Below are 16,832 nucleotides of genomic sequence, written 5' to 3'. Positions count from 1 at the left end.
GCAGAGAAATGGGGGATAAAAGAGAGGAGAAGATATGGGCCAGAGAGGAGAGAGATAAGGAAGAGAGAGAGCGAGCGAAAGAGGACCGAAGAATGAGGGAAAAGGAAAAGGGAGATAGAAAGAGGAAAGAGAGTAATTCTGGCTGGACAGGGGCTGATCTATCATGGGCAGCTATCAGAAGGACAAGCAGGCCCTGAAGACTTCTGCCCAGCGGCAATCTCACCTCAGCCAAGTCAAGTGCTCTCCGGGCTCCAGTTGGAGTAAAACTGCCCCTAACAGGACCCCAGAGGTTGAGGACGTCTTTTTTTTTCTAACCTCAAACTGGGCTGAATGATCAAGCTGCCATAAGCTTATTATATATCAAAGCTTCTTTTTTTTATATTTCAGATGGCAGTTTAAAAGAAGAGAGGACAAAGGAAAAAAAAAGTAGGCACCTCTGATTTGTATGGATTCATCTAATCTGGAAAAGTGTGACACACTAGATGTAGAGCCAATACAGAAATTTTGAGCAGTTTCATAATGTGCACGTGCAGGCTGGCTGTAGATTGGTGTGTGTGTAACCTGCAGCTGCCGACCGTGATTCTTCTTGAATTTACATGACAGCATCAGGAGGATCCAATCAATAGCAGCTTGGTAATAAATTGCTGTGCTTGACATAAATAATTTGACCTGAAATCCAGCTACATGTACAACACAAACAGCTCAGTTTGCTGAGGAGCTTTCCCTGGACAATAAATTGATGATGCAAAGGCTGTTTTTTATATTGAACAAAATCGTGTCAATACAAACTAAACTGACTCGGTGGAGAAGAGCTTGATGACTGAAAATTAATCGCTCCAGCGCTCGCTTTCAGGGGACCCGGCTATCTGCCTGCTTTCGACATGATAACCAGCCCATCATTCCACTGCAAGTAGCTGAAGAATGGGTGATTTGACCAGCAGCCTGTGAACATTATGAGATTGGAGGACGTTAAATACAGTAATCCCCTTGTTTTAATCTGCACCCTATGACCTCGTGACCCTAGCAGAGAAGTGGTTAGCCCTCCCCAGGGTCCCACTGGCCAATACTGACTTTACATATCTCTGTTCAGTCCCAAAGACCAGGACGAATCATCACTGCCATAATTACACATAATTTATCTTCGCTGCCATCAAGTAACATTGCTTAATGAGGTATGGCGCTCTGCTGGCGATCACTTAAAGGCACATCAGCATATAAGATTTCGCACAAAGCACTTTATATAAGCCCCAAATTCTCCACAGATGCTACGATTTCAGAATTTCTACTTATTTCACAGAGATTATGGCCACACATATAATCGTGATGCTGGATGTACCTGTTCAAGTGTCACAATAACTAAACAAGCCCTCCCCGCAACCTGCCTGACAGATTCCCCCTTCCTGGCCCTGCATGCTCGTGGCTGCCTGTCTGCCTCCGATTTTACCCCCATCTCAATCTCCCTGCAGCTTTTCCGCCTTCCTCCCACTCTCCTGCCTGGGTTCAGGCCTCAGCATCCACCTGATTGCTCAATCTATCTTTATCTCCTGTGTTGAAGCCTACGTCAGAGGGTAAATTGAATATACTAAGAGCTGTCTGTTGGTGTCTATATTTAATAAAGTGCACTGATGAGGTGCTGATTTATTGCTGGGCAGTATTCACACTCTATTACAAGGAGATTACGCAGCTTGAGTGGGATCAGGCTGGCAACACAGTAAGTAGATTTCACAATTTAATGGCAAAGAGAAAACAGGAGCCCGGAGGGGGCTGGAGGAGGGTGGGTGATTATGGTGGAGGGTTGAGCTGACACAAACACGACTACATACAAGAGGCGTGATCTCTTTTCAACATCGCTGCCTCCATGCTAACAACTAACACGCCAGGCAGTTGTCTGTCAAATGCAGAGCTGATGAGCGGGAATCCAATAAAGCACAGATGATGAATATTCCCAAAACACCAGTGATGAATAGAACAATGCAAACAAGCCTGATTCATTAGACTCTTCTGGCCTGAATCTGATACAAAAAAAAAAAATCTGTTAACATATGATATTATGATATTAGAATCACAGGTGTGTGAGAAATTCATTTACTTAAATTAAAAATAAAAAAAGACCTGACAAATAAATGCAAGTTGTAAATGTGTTTTGAGTACTATAAATTCTAGGGGTGACATGGCTGGGCGAAAATAATTTTTTTATTGTGTAGGAGCAGCAGCAGTGACTGAGTGTCAATGTTTGCTTGGCCCTTCAGCCTTAAGAGAATTCCCAGCTGAAAAACACTCAGGCCTGGGAAGCTGGGACAGGAGCAGGCAAACACAAAACAACGAGCACCTCTTGTATAAACAGCATGCATGGCAGTTTTTACATATGAACGCATGACATTCCCTCTGCGGGTGGGATGGGATGTGGGATGGCACTGGGCTACAGAGGTCACACCAGTATCCCACCACTCATACAAAAGGCAGCAGTGTCAACGTGGTAAACAGGTCTTAGTGTACAGAAGCTGTCAGTATACTTAGTTCCTCCCTAAACCTCTTGGACAGGGTAAAATGCAGCTTTACATGATCGAAGGGGGCCAGGAGGGGTGGACAGTGGACTGCTATGTGTGTCAAAGGTTGTTAGCACCTTAGGAGCAACAAGCCATCTGTCAGCATCCCCCTAACACTGTTCCTAATGACCCTACACCCCTCAGGCAACAGCTGTGTTAGACTCTGCTTCACGGTGCTATTTGGAGCAGTGACACTAGTGTCCAAAAGCTCCGCAGTGATGATCAATTAATCAAAGGCAGATTCAGAATGAGGGCAAGGCTGCAGCGTGGCAATGGCAAACCCGTGAAAAAAATATTGATATGTGACACCAGCCGGGTCTGATTGATTAAATGTATTCGTCATCCACCTGAAATTGCAGAAGAAGCACTGTATCACCTAAAAAGCACTTCATGAATGTAAACTGACCTTTCATGAGCGAAATATCAAAGTTGACATTGGACCCTGTAAGGCAAAGATATCATCTGCACTAATGATACAACTTTGTTATCCTCCAATCGCCCTCCCATTAAAACTCAATAGGGCCACTCTTCTCTACATTATGCCACTTTTGAAACGCACTTTCAAATGTTAGCTGAGAATAGGAGAAATTAAAAATCAATTGGGAGATGGTAAGTGCCAATTTTCGTGACATTTAGATTGTTACATTTGGACTTTAGCTACTAGCCCATCTGTCAATGGCCTAATCAATGTGCTCTACTTCATAATGAACTGTTAATCTTTTTAATTCCATTGCCCAAGGCCACAAAAATCTATCAGAATACAATCAGCATTTTTTTCCTCCTTTCCGTTCTTGTCCTGTAGTGGATGGAGGGGGAGAAATATAGTAGGTGCTGAGCATGGTAGGCTGCCCTGGGGTACCGTTGGTGCATGGAGTGTTAGTGCATGGAGTCTCGCTCAACCAGTGAACCATCTCTGATCAGGTTCAGCCATGTACAACTCAATTATGCAGCCATTTCATGGCCAGAGGACACCCACTGTCCTAATACAGATACCACCAAAGGGACAGGCACAGACAAGCACTCAGCTGAAGTGGAAGTCTTTTTTCAGTTAAATTGTCATTTAATCTCAAAAGAATAAGTGAGATTTTACCACACAAAAAATTTTAAAAGTGAGCAAAAATGAAGCGAAAGTATAAGTGTAAGTGTGTGTTTATACAGAAGGAGATCAGAATAATCCACTTAAACTCTATCATCTCGCAGGTAGTGCAGATTGTTTAGCAGCTCATTTGAGTTCCAGGTATTTCCTTTCAGTTAGAACAGACACTCAGGCTTATACTGCCTCAGGTTTTGGGTTAAATGATCATTATCGACACAATTGGAATGACAAGCCCTCTGCCGCAATCTGTAGGGCAAATCCCATTAACGTTATGAATCTATCCACTGTACAATACGTGTAAGTATAATCTGATTAACAGAGCTTCAACAGCATGACACACAAAATCAGAGTTAGCGTGTATACATATTAAAATGATGATGCAATTCAGGATGTGAGATAACACCTTTAACACAATGTATATTAAATCAAACTTTAAGGGTATGATTTATGAAGAATAATCACAAATCTGAGTCCAAGCAATACATGAGTGCAGTTGTACACTCTCTTTACTCTTTCTAAATGTGTGTGTGTCTTAGTGAATGATGCTTCGATGCCTGCACAGTCTCTACTCAGCAGTCAGCATGGGAATGTTGTAGTTTTTGTGCACGTCTGTGGCGCTGGTGTAATTTTTGGGTCACAACGATGAGAGTGTGTTATCGGGTCAGCTGTGATCCAGTCCTGACTAAGCTCCTTGGTTAAACTCTCAGTCTGCTGACCATGCATGGCCTGTAGGGAGTGATCCAAACAGTTCAGATGCATAAGGGACCGGGGCTGAGGCCAGGGGCTGGGAGTATATCCATCTCTAATCTCCTTACTATCAGATCTGTACCTGATTAATACCCTTCCTTCTGAGAAGTACTCTAATACCTTTTTGGTACAAAACGCACCTGCACGAGGTCAGATGGAGTTCGTTTCATAAAATAAATAAATCCTATAAAACTGCAAATTGAGATAGAAATGTATCTTTTTAATTGACTGATACAATACCAAAATATTTACACACTTTATTTATGGGAGTGAGTGTTTCTTTGTGAGTGTGAAAGAGGCATACATTGTATGTGTGTTCTGGTCGATGTTGTAGTGATATTGCACAGTTCCTGCATACTGACAGCTGTGTGCCTGTCCAAGTTATTCTGATGAGAAGAAATAGGTTATTGAGTTGCTGCTGAGGGACACATTTATTTAGTTTGTTACCCTTCCATGCCTACAGCACTGTAATGTTATAGAGTTATAGGGGTCAAGGGGGAGATCAAGGAGAATCTGCCAGGGTTGCAAAAAAAGAGCAGCTAAACAACATGTTCCCTGTCAAAATCAGAGGAAAACTCTTGAAGGAAGCAAAATCTCTGCTGACGTGAGGTGGTGTATCCTTAATTCAACAGCCTCTTATAACCTAACACCTCGTCTATCAGAACGTCTATGGGGCAAGGAAGAAACATGATTATGCCCATCAATAATTCAATGTGTGTGTGTGCTTGCGCTTGTGTGCATTCATGTGTGCATATGTGTGTCTGTGTGTGATATGATGTCTTGTTTGATTGGGCAGGTCCCCAACTTTGCTCTAAATCTCCCTGGTGATTACAACATACATTGGCACTGGGTCTGTGTCCCCCTCTCCATTCAATGCGGGGATTTTAGGTGCACTATATTGATTTGTTTCTTTCACAGCTATGTCCACTTTGCACCCCCTCAATCCTCCACATACCCCGAGGCTGTATGAGCTGCTGTCATTAATTATCTACGTGTGTGTGGATGTTTATTTTCAGTGCGACTGAGACAGGAGACAAAAGAAGATGAAAGCGGAATATAGTAACCAGTCAAAAAGACGTGTCTCGAAATAAGACAGGACATGAAGGGAGAAAAGAGAGCAATAAACAGGAAGTGTTTTTCTACCTGGGATGTGTTTAGCCCAGCCGATGATGACCACCAGCTCGCGGTCAGCCAGGTCACACAGCGTGGTCAGAGCCTTGATGTCGCTCTCCGGCATGGTAGGGTCAGGCATGGCATAGATCTTCTCCGGCTCGGCCACCAACAGGTGAGACACGATCTTTGTGACTGAGGATAGAGGAGGAAGGAGGGGAATGTCAAAGTAAAGCAGAGGTCAGAGGTCATATATCACTGCAAAGCTCAGGGAGGCACAAAGATGCACACCACTGATAAACATGATAGCATGATAAAGTAGACTGGTGGTCTCCATTTCACCGTTTCTTTTTTCATTAAGGTCACTTATAAATGGAGCTTGAATTTGTGCAAGTAAAATGTAGCTGAGAAAATTGCGCTGAGAAAAAAAAAATGCATGCGTGAGAATGTGAGACACTAGTGTCCTCGAGCGCTGTCGTTGTTTAATATCAGTCATCTGCTCAGAGACTTATCGTAATTCAGCTCTGACCGCAACAATGCATGGCCTATATTTCTGACCAATGAACTCTCAACTGTCCAAACAAGGCAGAGACAGGGGAACATGAGTCTGGCCTAGAATTTTGTCTCAGTTTTACCTGCTTGCTGGCCTGGCAGAGGAGGGGCGACGGAGCAGGGAGACAATGGGCTAGTGACGGAGCAGTACTCACGAGGCTTTTTGGTGGGAGGGGGGAGCGTCAAACCCAGGTAGGGGTTGTTTTCTGTGTCCAACCTCCGCTTGTACTTCTGTCTGCCCCCTCGCACACGGTCCAGACGAACCCCTGGAGTAGCAAAGACAGGAGGGACACGACATGAAGAGAGAGCATTTTTCCAGAACACAACTGAAGGGATATCAAATGCTTGAAAATTAACTACGCCAACAAAGCCATGAAGATTTACATAAAATGTAACACAGTCATAAACATGTGCAAAAAAACATTAGAAAAAAAATGTAGGCTGATGATCCAAAATTACAGCTGAACATATTATGTATTAGATCGTGTGTAAAAGCAGTGTGAGCCACCATGCTGGCCTCTAGCTTGTATGTAAGCATTATAAAAGGATTGCATGGAGATATAAGTGTGTGTCGGTGTGTGTGAGGCTGCATTCCAGTGTGTATGCCGATGTGTCAGAGGCGCGGCTGCCTTCCCATATGTGGTCCATGCCTGGCTGGTCTACTGTGACACAGCTGAGCCCAGAGCAGGTCTAAACATATGAATATTTAACGCAGGGTCAATGATCTCACAGACTGGCCCTCTAATTATTTAGCTTTTCGGGTGAGGCAGACTGCATACTAATTAGCTGCCAGCTACTTGCCTCTTTGTTTGTGTGTGTGTGAGTTCAGGTGTGTGCTCTTCAATGTCCAAGAAACAGAAACTTAACCAGCCTACAAGTGAAGACATAGTCACACATACAGTGTAAAAAAGCATCCACTGTCATACTGCAGATAGATACCTAGGTATTGCTTTCCCATAAAAGACCCTTATTTCACCCCTCTTTCACAGGAGAAGCACTGAGGCCTTATCACCCCGAGCCACACCTAGGTTCCAGGTTCCACACTGATACTGTAAATGTCAAACCAGCCTCATCATAACATAAGTTATTTATTATCTCATTATTTGATAAGAATGTTTCCATTTGGATGTCTTTTCTATTCTATTAATTTTCAACATTGTTAACATATTTCATCTACACCGTTCTATTCATTTGATACCACCGGGCAGGTATTTGGTTATTTAATGTAATTATATGCAAACATTTATATCCTGCATCCCCATATTTAGAATAGCGTGTCACTGCTCAGTCTAAATATACCTGATATCTTAATCCTGTCAAGAGGGAGAATCCCTTCAATTTACCCTGTATGCATAATGTAACCCCAAAACAAATTTAATACTAAAGGTTGGATGAGAAAAGGCTCAGTGAAATGCTTGTGGTGGAGGAGGAGTTAATTTGTCAGCCTCTCGCGTCCTCTGAGTGAACAACACCCACAGCCAGAGCACTTCTGTGATGATTTCATCACTTTATAACAGTGAGGACGGTGTCAAACCTGGGCATTGTGTGGCCACTGCAAATGAGCCTAATACAATTTGCCCATCAGCAAGTGCTCTTGGAGAGGATGAGTTTGGATGTGTCCCATGCACGGTGATTGGAGGTCGCTCAGTGAACGGTGGGGGAAAAAGGAAAATCAGATGATGTAGGATAGAAGCAGTGGCCTTCATTCAACAAAGAGGAATTCAACAGCGGATTTATGCAAAATGTCTTCCTGATTTTCACCTCTTATCTTACATTGCCACAGCCTCACTTCCCCTCAGTGAATGCATGGAAGGGAGGGTCCAGTAAAATGTATTATCATGTTACTGTAGAATAGAGATTTCTTCTACTTATATAAATTATTTGATTCCCTAGAAACACAAATCTGATTAGGATTGTCTTTCAATTTCCTGACACTGACAACCTACTAACCTAATTACCCCCCATTCCCAACAGAGCCTCATCCTTCCCAGCAAGAAGCAGGGAATCATCTGATTCCAACTACCTGTACTTTACGCACTTACACAGACGGATACACAATGACTATTTCATTTTTACGCGCGTCATATCAAGAAATAGATTTTGGTGGTGTTGATTACGTGTCTTGATTAGTCCTCAAACACACTTCATTTGCAGCTTGGGTTTAAGTGCTTAAAAACTTTCCACTTCAGCTGAGATTACTGTGGGCATGGAAAATTCCTCTCATTGTCAAATGTGATGTCACCACTTTCTACAGTTTCTTCCGGCTCTCCCGATGAGCTCGGCGGCTGCCAGGTGGCCGCGCTTCTGCTCTCCATGTTCCTCTCTGCCGGTTGAGTCATGTGGCTGTGGCAGCCAGCGATGAAGGTAGATGGGTGCCTCTTTTAATTAGAACAGTCCTGGCCATAATTAACAGATGCTGACAGGAATTAAAGCTTGGCACTAACCTGTCTCATTTTACTGTCCAACAGGGCCAGACACAGGCAGAGAGGAAGAGAGAGCGATTAAGAGTAGCTAGACAGATTCATTCACTCACACTGTTGGTCACTACAGCCAGGATTTTATAGGGGCCTTTGTGAGGTTCATGTGTCCCTTTGGTGGCACCCGACGCTTTAAGTGGTCTGACTCTGGCCGGCCTGTTGTGCTCCCTCCAGAGTAAACAGTAGGTGTGTTATAAATGTGCAAAGAGAGTCGAGTACCATCTCATCCAAAGTCATCTCACTGTTTTATGGCCCACTACACAGTGCAGCGAGGGTAGCAGCGGGTGAGCTCGGGTATCATCTCTTCAAAGAAGGGTGCTCGGGGAGGGGGCTTTTGGCCAAGGCGGCTGGCATTTGTGCACGGATTAGCGCAGGCCTCGAGGTGGGGGCTGGGGCCAGCTGACCTAGGGCTCTTCTTTCTCTCCAAAAACAATAATAATCCCCTTCCAAGCACACTCCTACAAAAGGGCCTGTCTTCACTCACTTTGTGTGACCAGCCATGGTAGGAGCCCTTATTTTGAGTCCCTCACCTGTTCTGGGTGTCTCTCCCTGGGGAAAGTGTCAGGATGTCTGGGATGGTTGGCAATGCCAAGGGGGGCTTAGGCGGACCCTATTTTAGCTGGGAAAATCAGAAGGCCACATGGCAAGGCATGGTGAACCTTGCCTTTCAAGGAAGCCGCCCAGCTAAACTGCCGTCAGCACTATTTCAAAGGGCCCGTGTTGCCAGCTTTGCATGCTTGTAAGTGTGTTGCAGCATTTTTAATCACGAGTGGTGATGAGCGAGGGTAGCGGAAAAATTGTCACGCATTGCCCCCCTCCTCATCTGCTGACCCCAGAGGCTGCCATACTGACACCCTCGTCACATACTCCATTTACAGGTTAGCTACAACATCCCTAGTGAGCTGACATCCTTGCTCATACTGCTAATTGAAAAGACTAAATGGCACTTAAACGACACTTCGGATTCAAACTTACAGTACTGTAAAAACATTTTAAGTAAGGTTTGCTGCAGCAGCAGCTTCTTATTACTTGCCATCACTACATTTTAGAAGCAGACTGTTATACTGGTACAGAAAAATTATATTTACTGTTTCAGGGGCAACATGCAAGTTTTGTGGAGTTTGTGTGCATGTTCTATATGTTGTGTATGTGACTATGACCAGGTTATTGTGCTGTACAACTAGAGGTGTATTGTATATCAGTACAGACACACTCTACTCCTTTGTTCAGCAAATGCTCACTATTGTCAAACTGTTCTCTTACAATAAGACAGAATTATTACAAAGTGTGGACAATGGAACAAAAAGCTATTGTCTTTGATCTATTCCGAGAATGTGCAGGTAAAAATATATGTTACTTCACAGAAATAATGCGTTTTCCTGCTCTTGGGGTGGGGTGTGCACATCCATACATGTGGCGACGTCTATGTGTAAGTAACTGAGAGAGAAAGGAAGCCAGTGCACAGAGCAACTGCCACTGAATGATGTCAATGTAATCTCTCAATACTATCTTGTCTTCTCTCTTGCTCTAAGCTCTGATCCGTTTCCATTGATCAGAGGAAAAACCTGTTGCCCCTGACATTTGATTCTTCTATTGATCACTTCCTCTTTTATACAGTCAGGGGAAAGTACAGCGACTCAACACGGGGTTTAGGCAGGTCTGCTCTAATCGGACTGCTGATCTTCAAAGACCACTTTCCTTATACCTCTTGCCACACTTTCAGCTATTAAAGTGCAAACTGTGGCTCCTGTGGCTGACCAACCAATATCAAATGAAGTTCGTCTCTGAAAGCACAAACGTAAAAAACAAAAACCCCAAACCTTGATTTCGTCAAAAGATGCCTTATTTTGCTATTTCAGAGACGGTAATGGATTTAAACTTATGTTTCTTTGGAGGGCAGCACTGTACATTGTTGGAGCTGTAAAGTTATAATTAGGTGATTTTCCATTGAGACACAATGTGACCTTTCTGCAGTAATGAAAGTAAGTGGCAACCTCAGTCACATGAGCGGTGGCCATCTCCACATCCTGAGTTTGAGCGTGGCGTTGAGCCGACGGCTTCATAGAGCTTACAGTGGACACAGACCACGTGTCTCTCTTTCCATTTAGTCTTGGTGACACTTTCAAGTGCCGGGCCAGAAGACAGAGCTTACGTGGAAATGTTCTTCACATCTCTCTGTTAATCATGGTGAATTTTGATTGTGACAAAAGTCGTTTGAGAGAGATCTGTGATAACACCAGCAGAAGACTTTAATCAAACTACGACAATAGCTGCAGCGTGGTGATGACAGCCACTATTAAAAGGAGAGAGTCATTCTTATTCTGGGAATGTGCTGAACACACAGAAGAGTGCATTAGAACCTTAGGCTTAGCCGAAGTCTGCATATTTGAGTTTTACACTCTTTTTACTCTGACCTGACACTGGTCATTCATTTATAGCCAAGGCTACATATTTTTGTAGTCTCTTATTCTCCAAGATGATATATTGGCATAAATTTTTCATCAGATAGTAATGCGATTACTCTGTCTTTCTGGCACTGAGGCTTTATCTGGCTGCATGCAGTCCAGGGGATTCTGTTACTGTGTGGGGATCCATACGGACTACGACTCCGGCTTCAGGAGGCGACTGGATATATATGCATCTATAAATCCCACTCTGCAATGGGAGAATAATGGGAGGAATAAAGGTGGAATATATATATATTTCACAGAGTTTGACGGAGAATTTAAAAGAGAAAGTTTTTACAGAATTTCATTTATCAGTGCTGCTATCTGGCAGAGGATTTATATCACTGTACAACCATGAGCGACGATCACACTGTGAACACCTGACTTACACTCGTCAGCACTTGAGGAAAGCAAAATAAAAAATGAATAAAAAACAATCAATAACAACTGCCACTTCAACCCCAATCCAGAAATCTTCATTATTCATTTGTCTGGTCTTTCTGGAGCAACAAACAAGTGACAAAAAGGACCTGGATGGAAAGAGTAAGGCAGGTGAGAAAGCATCCACTAATCTAGGGGGTAAGGGACAACGGATAGGTGCCTCCCCGAGAGAAGCAGTCAAGGCTCTTGGTCTCGGGGGGCTCAGTCAGTGGCAATGGGGAGGGGGACGAGAAACCAGCCAGACAAATCCATCGGAAGCATGTTTAATTGTCACTGAATTCCCTGCTGGCGTGACTTTAAAAAAACATCCACAGGAAGGGAGCTGAGATGTTCGGAAAACATTTAGTGGATCAATATGCCGGGGAGAGCTGTGACCGTGGCGGGCGTGTGCTCAGGGACCCGGCCTGAGCCTTTCCAAGTGGAATACTGTTACATTTCTATTACTCAGACGGCGGGATCAACCTATTCAGCATATTTCTGTCCCCAGCTCAACTGCACATTATTTACTGCTGTGTAGGTAGGGGGAGGACAGGGGGCTGGAAACCGTTGTGTTGAACAGCAAGTTGCATGCATCTCTTACGTCAGTGCAAGAAAAATACTCATTACCGAAGCAATCTGGGACTCAAGAAACAACTAGCACGAGAGCAAGTGTGTGAAGCTGGAGTATGCAGCCTGCATTGATCGGATCAGAAGAGGTTTTGCTTTTGTGTAAATGTGTTTTTACATCAGAACTTGACAAACATCCTGTATGTGCATATGTGGATGTAAGAATAATAAAAATGTTCTTACTCTTCTTACCTTCTTTGAGCATCCCCACTTTGAGGCATTTCATGAAGCGACAAGCCTGACATGATTTGCGTCTCCGTTTTGTGATCTCACATTCATTTGTGGCAGGACAGCTGTATTCTATGTTACCTAAGGAGAAGAATAAGAGGAGCTGGTTAACACCAACAATGTAAAAAAAAAAAAAGTGCAAGCATTCCTCCAAGCACTACAGTGAATCTAATAATAACTGGGTGCTGCAATAAACACCAGTGTGTCCTCTCTGCACTATCAAATGGTCTATAATAAATCATCTTTTGCCAATCAGGAACTTGGTAATCGTATGGCTTAACATCCATTTCTGTAGTGTGCAGGAGGTTCAGGGGTCCTCTAGTGAGCAACTTCTAGAACTGGGGACCACAGCAGGAGGAGAGGTGGGGGTAAGAGGTAAAAAGGTAGGAATAGCGGGGTGGGGGTGGAGGTAAAGCTACAGTAGTCCTACAGGACCGTTCAGTAGATGCCACTGTGGTCCAAAACTAAATTGGCCTCATTAATTCTGCACGTGTCCCCTCCAGGCCCTGGGCACAGCCGATGTCCCCCTGCGCTCAGAGGGGCCTGCCACTGCCTCAATAGCAGGCTAGAGAGCCACACATGCTGCCCCTGACCACTTTACATAATACTCCTGCAGACCCAAACCTGTTGTTACCACTGTTGCCATTGTTGACTATTTACATAGCGTACAGGCAAGAGGCCTTATGCATTATTCAACTGCAGCGTCTGATTCCAGGACGGAGCAATGAAAAAGAGTTTCATTGCTACACAATAAAAGAGCCGGTTCTGCTCTACTCTAGCATTAGCAATAGAAAGGGCAGGATATGTGCGGCTGTTCCTCCGTTTCTGCCTGATTCCCTACATTTTACTGTATTCAGGGGTTTTCAATAAAGGGTTTCAGTGTAATGGTCGCTTCAAGCCCAGGAATTTGAATTATCCTCAGTTTGAGTGAGCTTTCAGCTTCAAAGCTTTTGACATTGGAATTTCTCTAAACTTTTCTTTTAACCCCCTGCTCATGTCTTTTTCAGTATAATAGTGATATGCATTGTTGAGTAGTGTAAAAATGTAACTTAATGATTTGAATTTCCAAAACATATTCTTCCTCATCCACTAAAATAGACTTAGGTGAACATACATGTCCCCTTCAACAGATAGAATATCTTCTTTGGTGCTTGTTAACTGACTGACAAACGTTACACACAGACACATGCAGGTTGCATCCCAACATCCTGCAGCTGCTCCATAGCTCTGACCCTCGCTCCACATTTCTGTACAGGAAGCTGTGTAATATTCCACTGGCGTTCCTCCACTAGCCCTCCAACAGCCTTTGACAACTTATGCAATTATGTTAACATTATTGGACAGATCAAGTGGAGGGTCCCAAGATGTTATAAATAATTAGAAATTCCTCCTTATATCTGGGTTAGAAATCATTATGCTAATTCTCCTCATCTCTTTGGGATTGGGGTAAATAAAGGTGTGAGGGAAGCGGCTGATGAGCTCTGATTGTCTTTCCTCTGTCTGTTTTCTCTGTTGTCATAGCAGACCCAGACCATAATAATCCTATCCATTTCCCATCAGCTGCCACCCTGTGCAGGAGTTAATTCCTCAGGGTCTTTTTTGTTTGTGTTTCCATTATACACTAAACAATCAGTAATTCTGACAGAAACTGCAAAATAAGTTCCATAAATATGAATTCTGAATATAAATCTGAAAGAATTCACACTTTCTTCACTTTATATATCAAATTCTATATTCCAGTAAAATTGGCACTGCACATGTATTCTGTGTTGTAGATTGGTTTGCACAGTGCCACTCCGCCCAGCTGACCCATGTGTGAGGACACTTTGCTTACGGGGTTATTTTTTCTCCTCCTCCTCCTCTCACTTCCCTTTTTTCAGAGGTCCCCGGGACACGTGCACAAACCACACCTGGTGGCTAACTTAGTCCTTTGATATCATACACTCCAGAAACAAAAACAAACAGCAGCTCCCATGCTGCCGTGCTACTGTGTCCACCTGTCCTGTGAAGCCCTCTGTTCGTCTGATGTTCTGTCAGAGGGGGCTTCTCGTAGCTCAATGCAGAGTGAGAGGCGGATTAACTAATTTTTCATCTCTACATTCGGTTTATATTTATAGCTGAGGGTGTTTTGGTATCAATATATATACAGTCCCACTAAAGTCCCACTTCATAACATGTCGAATTCCTCCTAGCTGATGTAGAATGACTGTATACTCTGACCTCCCTTGGCCTGTTGGCCGTCTATTAAAATGGATGTAAAAGAAAAAAATGCAATGAAATTTCATTGTATTGGCAAAAGCCATCATTTAAACAAAAGTGAAGCCTTGCAATCAAGTACTAAAGCACAAGATTAAAAATTACTGTGATCCCAAAATTACAGCAGATAGCAGATATTTAAATACATGTAGAAAATTTAAATATAAGTTATTATAATAACTGATGCTGTTCAACATTCTCTTCCATCAGTAATATATCTAAACACAGAAGTAAAAAACATACAATTTTAATTATATTCAGTCAACATTACATCAACTCTTCATGTATGTTATATGCAGAATGTACCTGTTATTTTATGGTTAATTATTAAATTATAAGAATTACTAATTAAAGATCAATGTGAAGTAAATACATATTTAATACATATATTTAATCAGATTTATATGTTTGGGGGTTTTTATGTGTACATGATTAATATACTGTATGACGACCTTATTTCCGTTATATAGTTTGTCTCTTTCTTGTTTTTGCAGCTGTCTTATATTGAGCTCAAAATTTCCCCTGAATTGAACTGAACTGACTTCACTGAACTAAGTCATACAGAGATTAAATTAAACTGATTTCAGAAATGGGAAGGGTTTAAAGGAGTAAAAGGAAATACATAGATGAATGGATTAACAGATCGTTTTGTTCTCTATAAGGTGTCCTGCACAGTAGTTAAACAAAGTGACACATAAGTACTGTTTTTAACAGGGATTTCTGATTTCATTAAATTCAGACATTGAGTAGTACAAGTATTAAATGTCATAAAATATCTTTGCCATTTAGAAATGATGTCCAGAATTGATGTCCTGGCTCATACAGTAAAGGTATGTTTCACTTTCAAAAATGAAGCACTGTCAGGAAACCCTTTAACCCGAGGTCCATGCTCGGGTTTATCCGTCTTTAGAGAGGTTATGGTATGGTTACCAATAACATTACAGAGTGAAAGGAGAAGAAAAAGATTTCCCTCCTTCTTCTCTTGATAAGTATCTGTCTCAATCTATTTTATGGCTTTTCAGGACCCATGCCAGGGCACAGAGGGGAAAGTCAGGTCTTGTAAGTAAATTACAGTAAAATGGCAGGTATTTCTCATCAAAATCTAAACTGACTTTTACAGGCTTACTGTCAAGGTCTATTACTTCATATAAAAGAGGGCCACTGAGTTCAGTTGGTTTTCAAGCAATTTTACACTTGGGTTCAAAATGGGAAGAAAACACGGTTCAATAAGACATTTATGTTTTTGATTGGTGGGGCACGTGAGGTGCAGGGATGGGGGGATGATTAGGGAGCAATGAGAACAGGGGTATTTCTGGGATGGATGGAGATCCAGGTTGACATTAATTTGGGTCTGGCCTTGACTAATGCAACTATCTCCACGTATGAGTTCAAGGGGCTTTTCACTGGGTGAATAGGTGACGGAAGATGGATTTGCCGTCTGCTTTTTGTTGAAAAGGTAAGAGCCTCAGCTGAAGAAGTGCAGGCCAGAGTGGAAGTGAAGCAGATCTAAAGATAACAGTGCTCAGAGAATATGTGTAAATTTCAACACTCATTTAAAAATCTATTTATAAAACTACTATATGTTTATATGTTTAGCAACATATTGACTATCAAGAATAAGCTGCTGCATCACAAGAAAACACAGAGTTACACAAGGTGAGCACAAGGTGATAAAGAAAATGTCATGTACATGGTTAACATTAACTTAGTGTGTTTGCCCTAAGTGTTATAGAACAATGTGATAAAGGGCTGGCAAAGACAGCTCCTTTGTTTTCTTCTCATTAGAGAGGGCCGTCTCACACTCCACCCTTGACTGCCTCGTTATTCCTTTAATTAATCAGTTCTCATCAACGGCACCCTCTCATTCTTTCAAGGGCTCTACATCCCGCTATTTACTGCCTCCATTTTCCTCTAGCAATCCTGCATGTGTTTCTTTTATCATTTCAGAAGGCTTTCACCTCCCCCAAAAAGTCCCTCCGTCGTCCTGCCTTCTCTGCCTGGGACCCCTGTCTGATTATTATGCCATTAAGCCTCTCCTCCTCTCCTCTGAAAGAGCAGCAGGGTCCCTCTCCAATCTAAAGAAGTCCTGGGTTTTTTTCCCCTCCTTTCCCTGAAATTACCCGGCGACGCGTGCCTGAGTTTCTAATTGGCATGCCCGTCCCTGGAGACGGCCCCCTCCCTTCTTCCTAATGAAAAGCCTCGGCCTTAATTACACTTTCCAAACGCTGATTGTTATTGACAAAACTCCTGTGGCTCGGACAAACGACGGCAGATTAGCTCCATTACAGGCAGCCCTCCAAGAAGAGAAAGAGAGGGATTTCAAATC

General features: G+C 42.9%; 1 protein-coding gene across 12 annotated transcripts in view; it reads right to left on the bottom strand.

Annotated features, from left to right (window-relative positions):
- The window catches only part of esrrb (estrogen-related receptor beta), a 45,360-nt gene that overhangs the window by 9,668 nt on the left and 18,860 nt on the right, over positions 1-16,832 (bottom strand). For 8 of the 12 annotated variants that reach the window (XM_055005614.1, XM_055005605.1, XM_055005607.1 and 5 more), the window contains 3 exons: positions 12,206-12,331; positions 6,135-6,317; positions 5,533-5,694 (listed from right to left, as the gene is read on the bottom strand). In XM_055005614.1, the coding sequence (XP_054861589.1) occupies positions 5,533-5,694; positions 6,135-6,317; positions 12,206-12,331 (471 nt within the window). The remainder of the gene's footprint in view (positions 1-5,532; positions 5,695-6,134; positions 6,318-12,205; positions 12,332-16,832) is intronic. The other 4 variants (XM_023283362.3, XM_055005608.1, XM_055005606.1 and 1 more) reach the window with 3 other exon arrangements.

The sequence above is a fragment of the Amphiprion ocellaris genome, chromosome 20 (genome assembly GCF_022539595.1).
Source record: "Amphiprion ocellaris isolate individual 3 ecotype Okinawa chromosome 20, ASM2253959v1, whole genome shotgun sequence".
In the NCBI taxonomy this organism is placed as follows: Eukaryota; Metazoa; Chordata; class Actinopteri; family Pomacentridae; genus Amphiprion; species Amphiprion ocellaris.
Note: the sequence above shows the minus strand (reverse complement) of the source record. Positions and strands in the feature narration are given on the sequence as shown.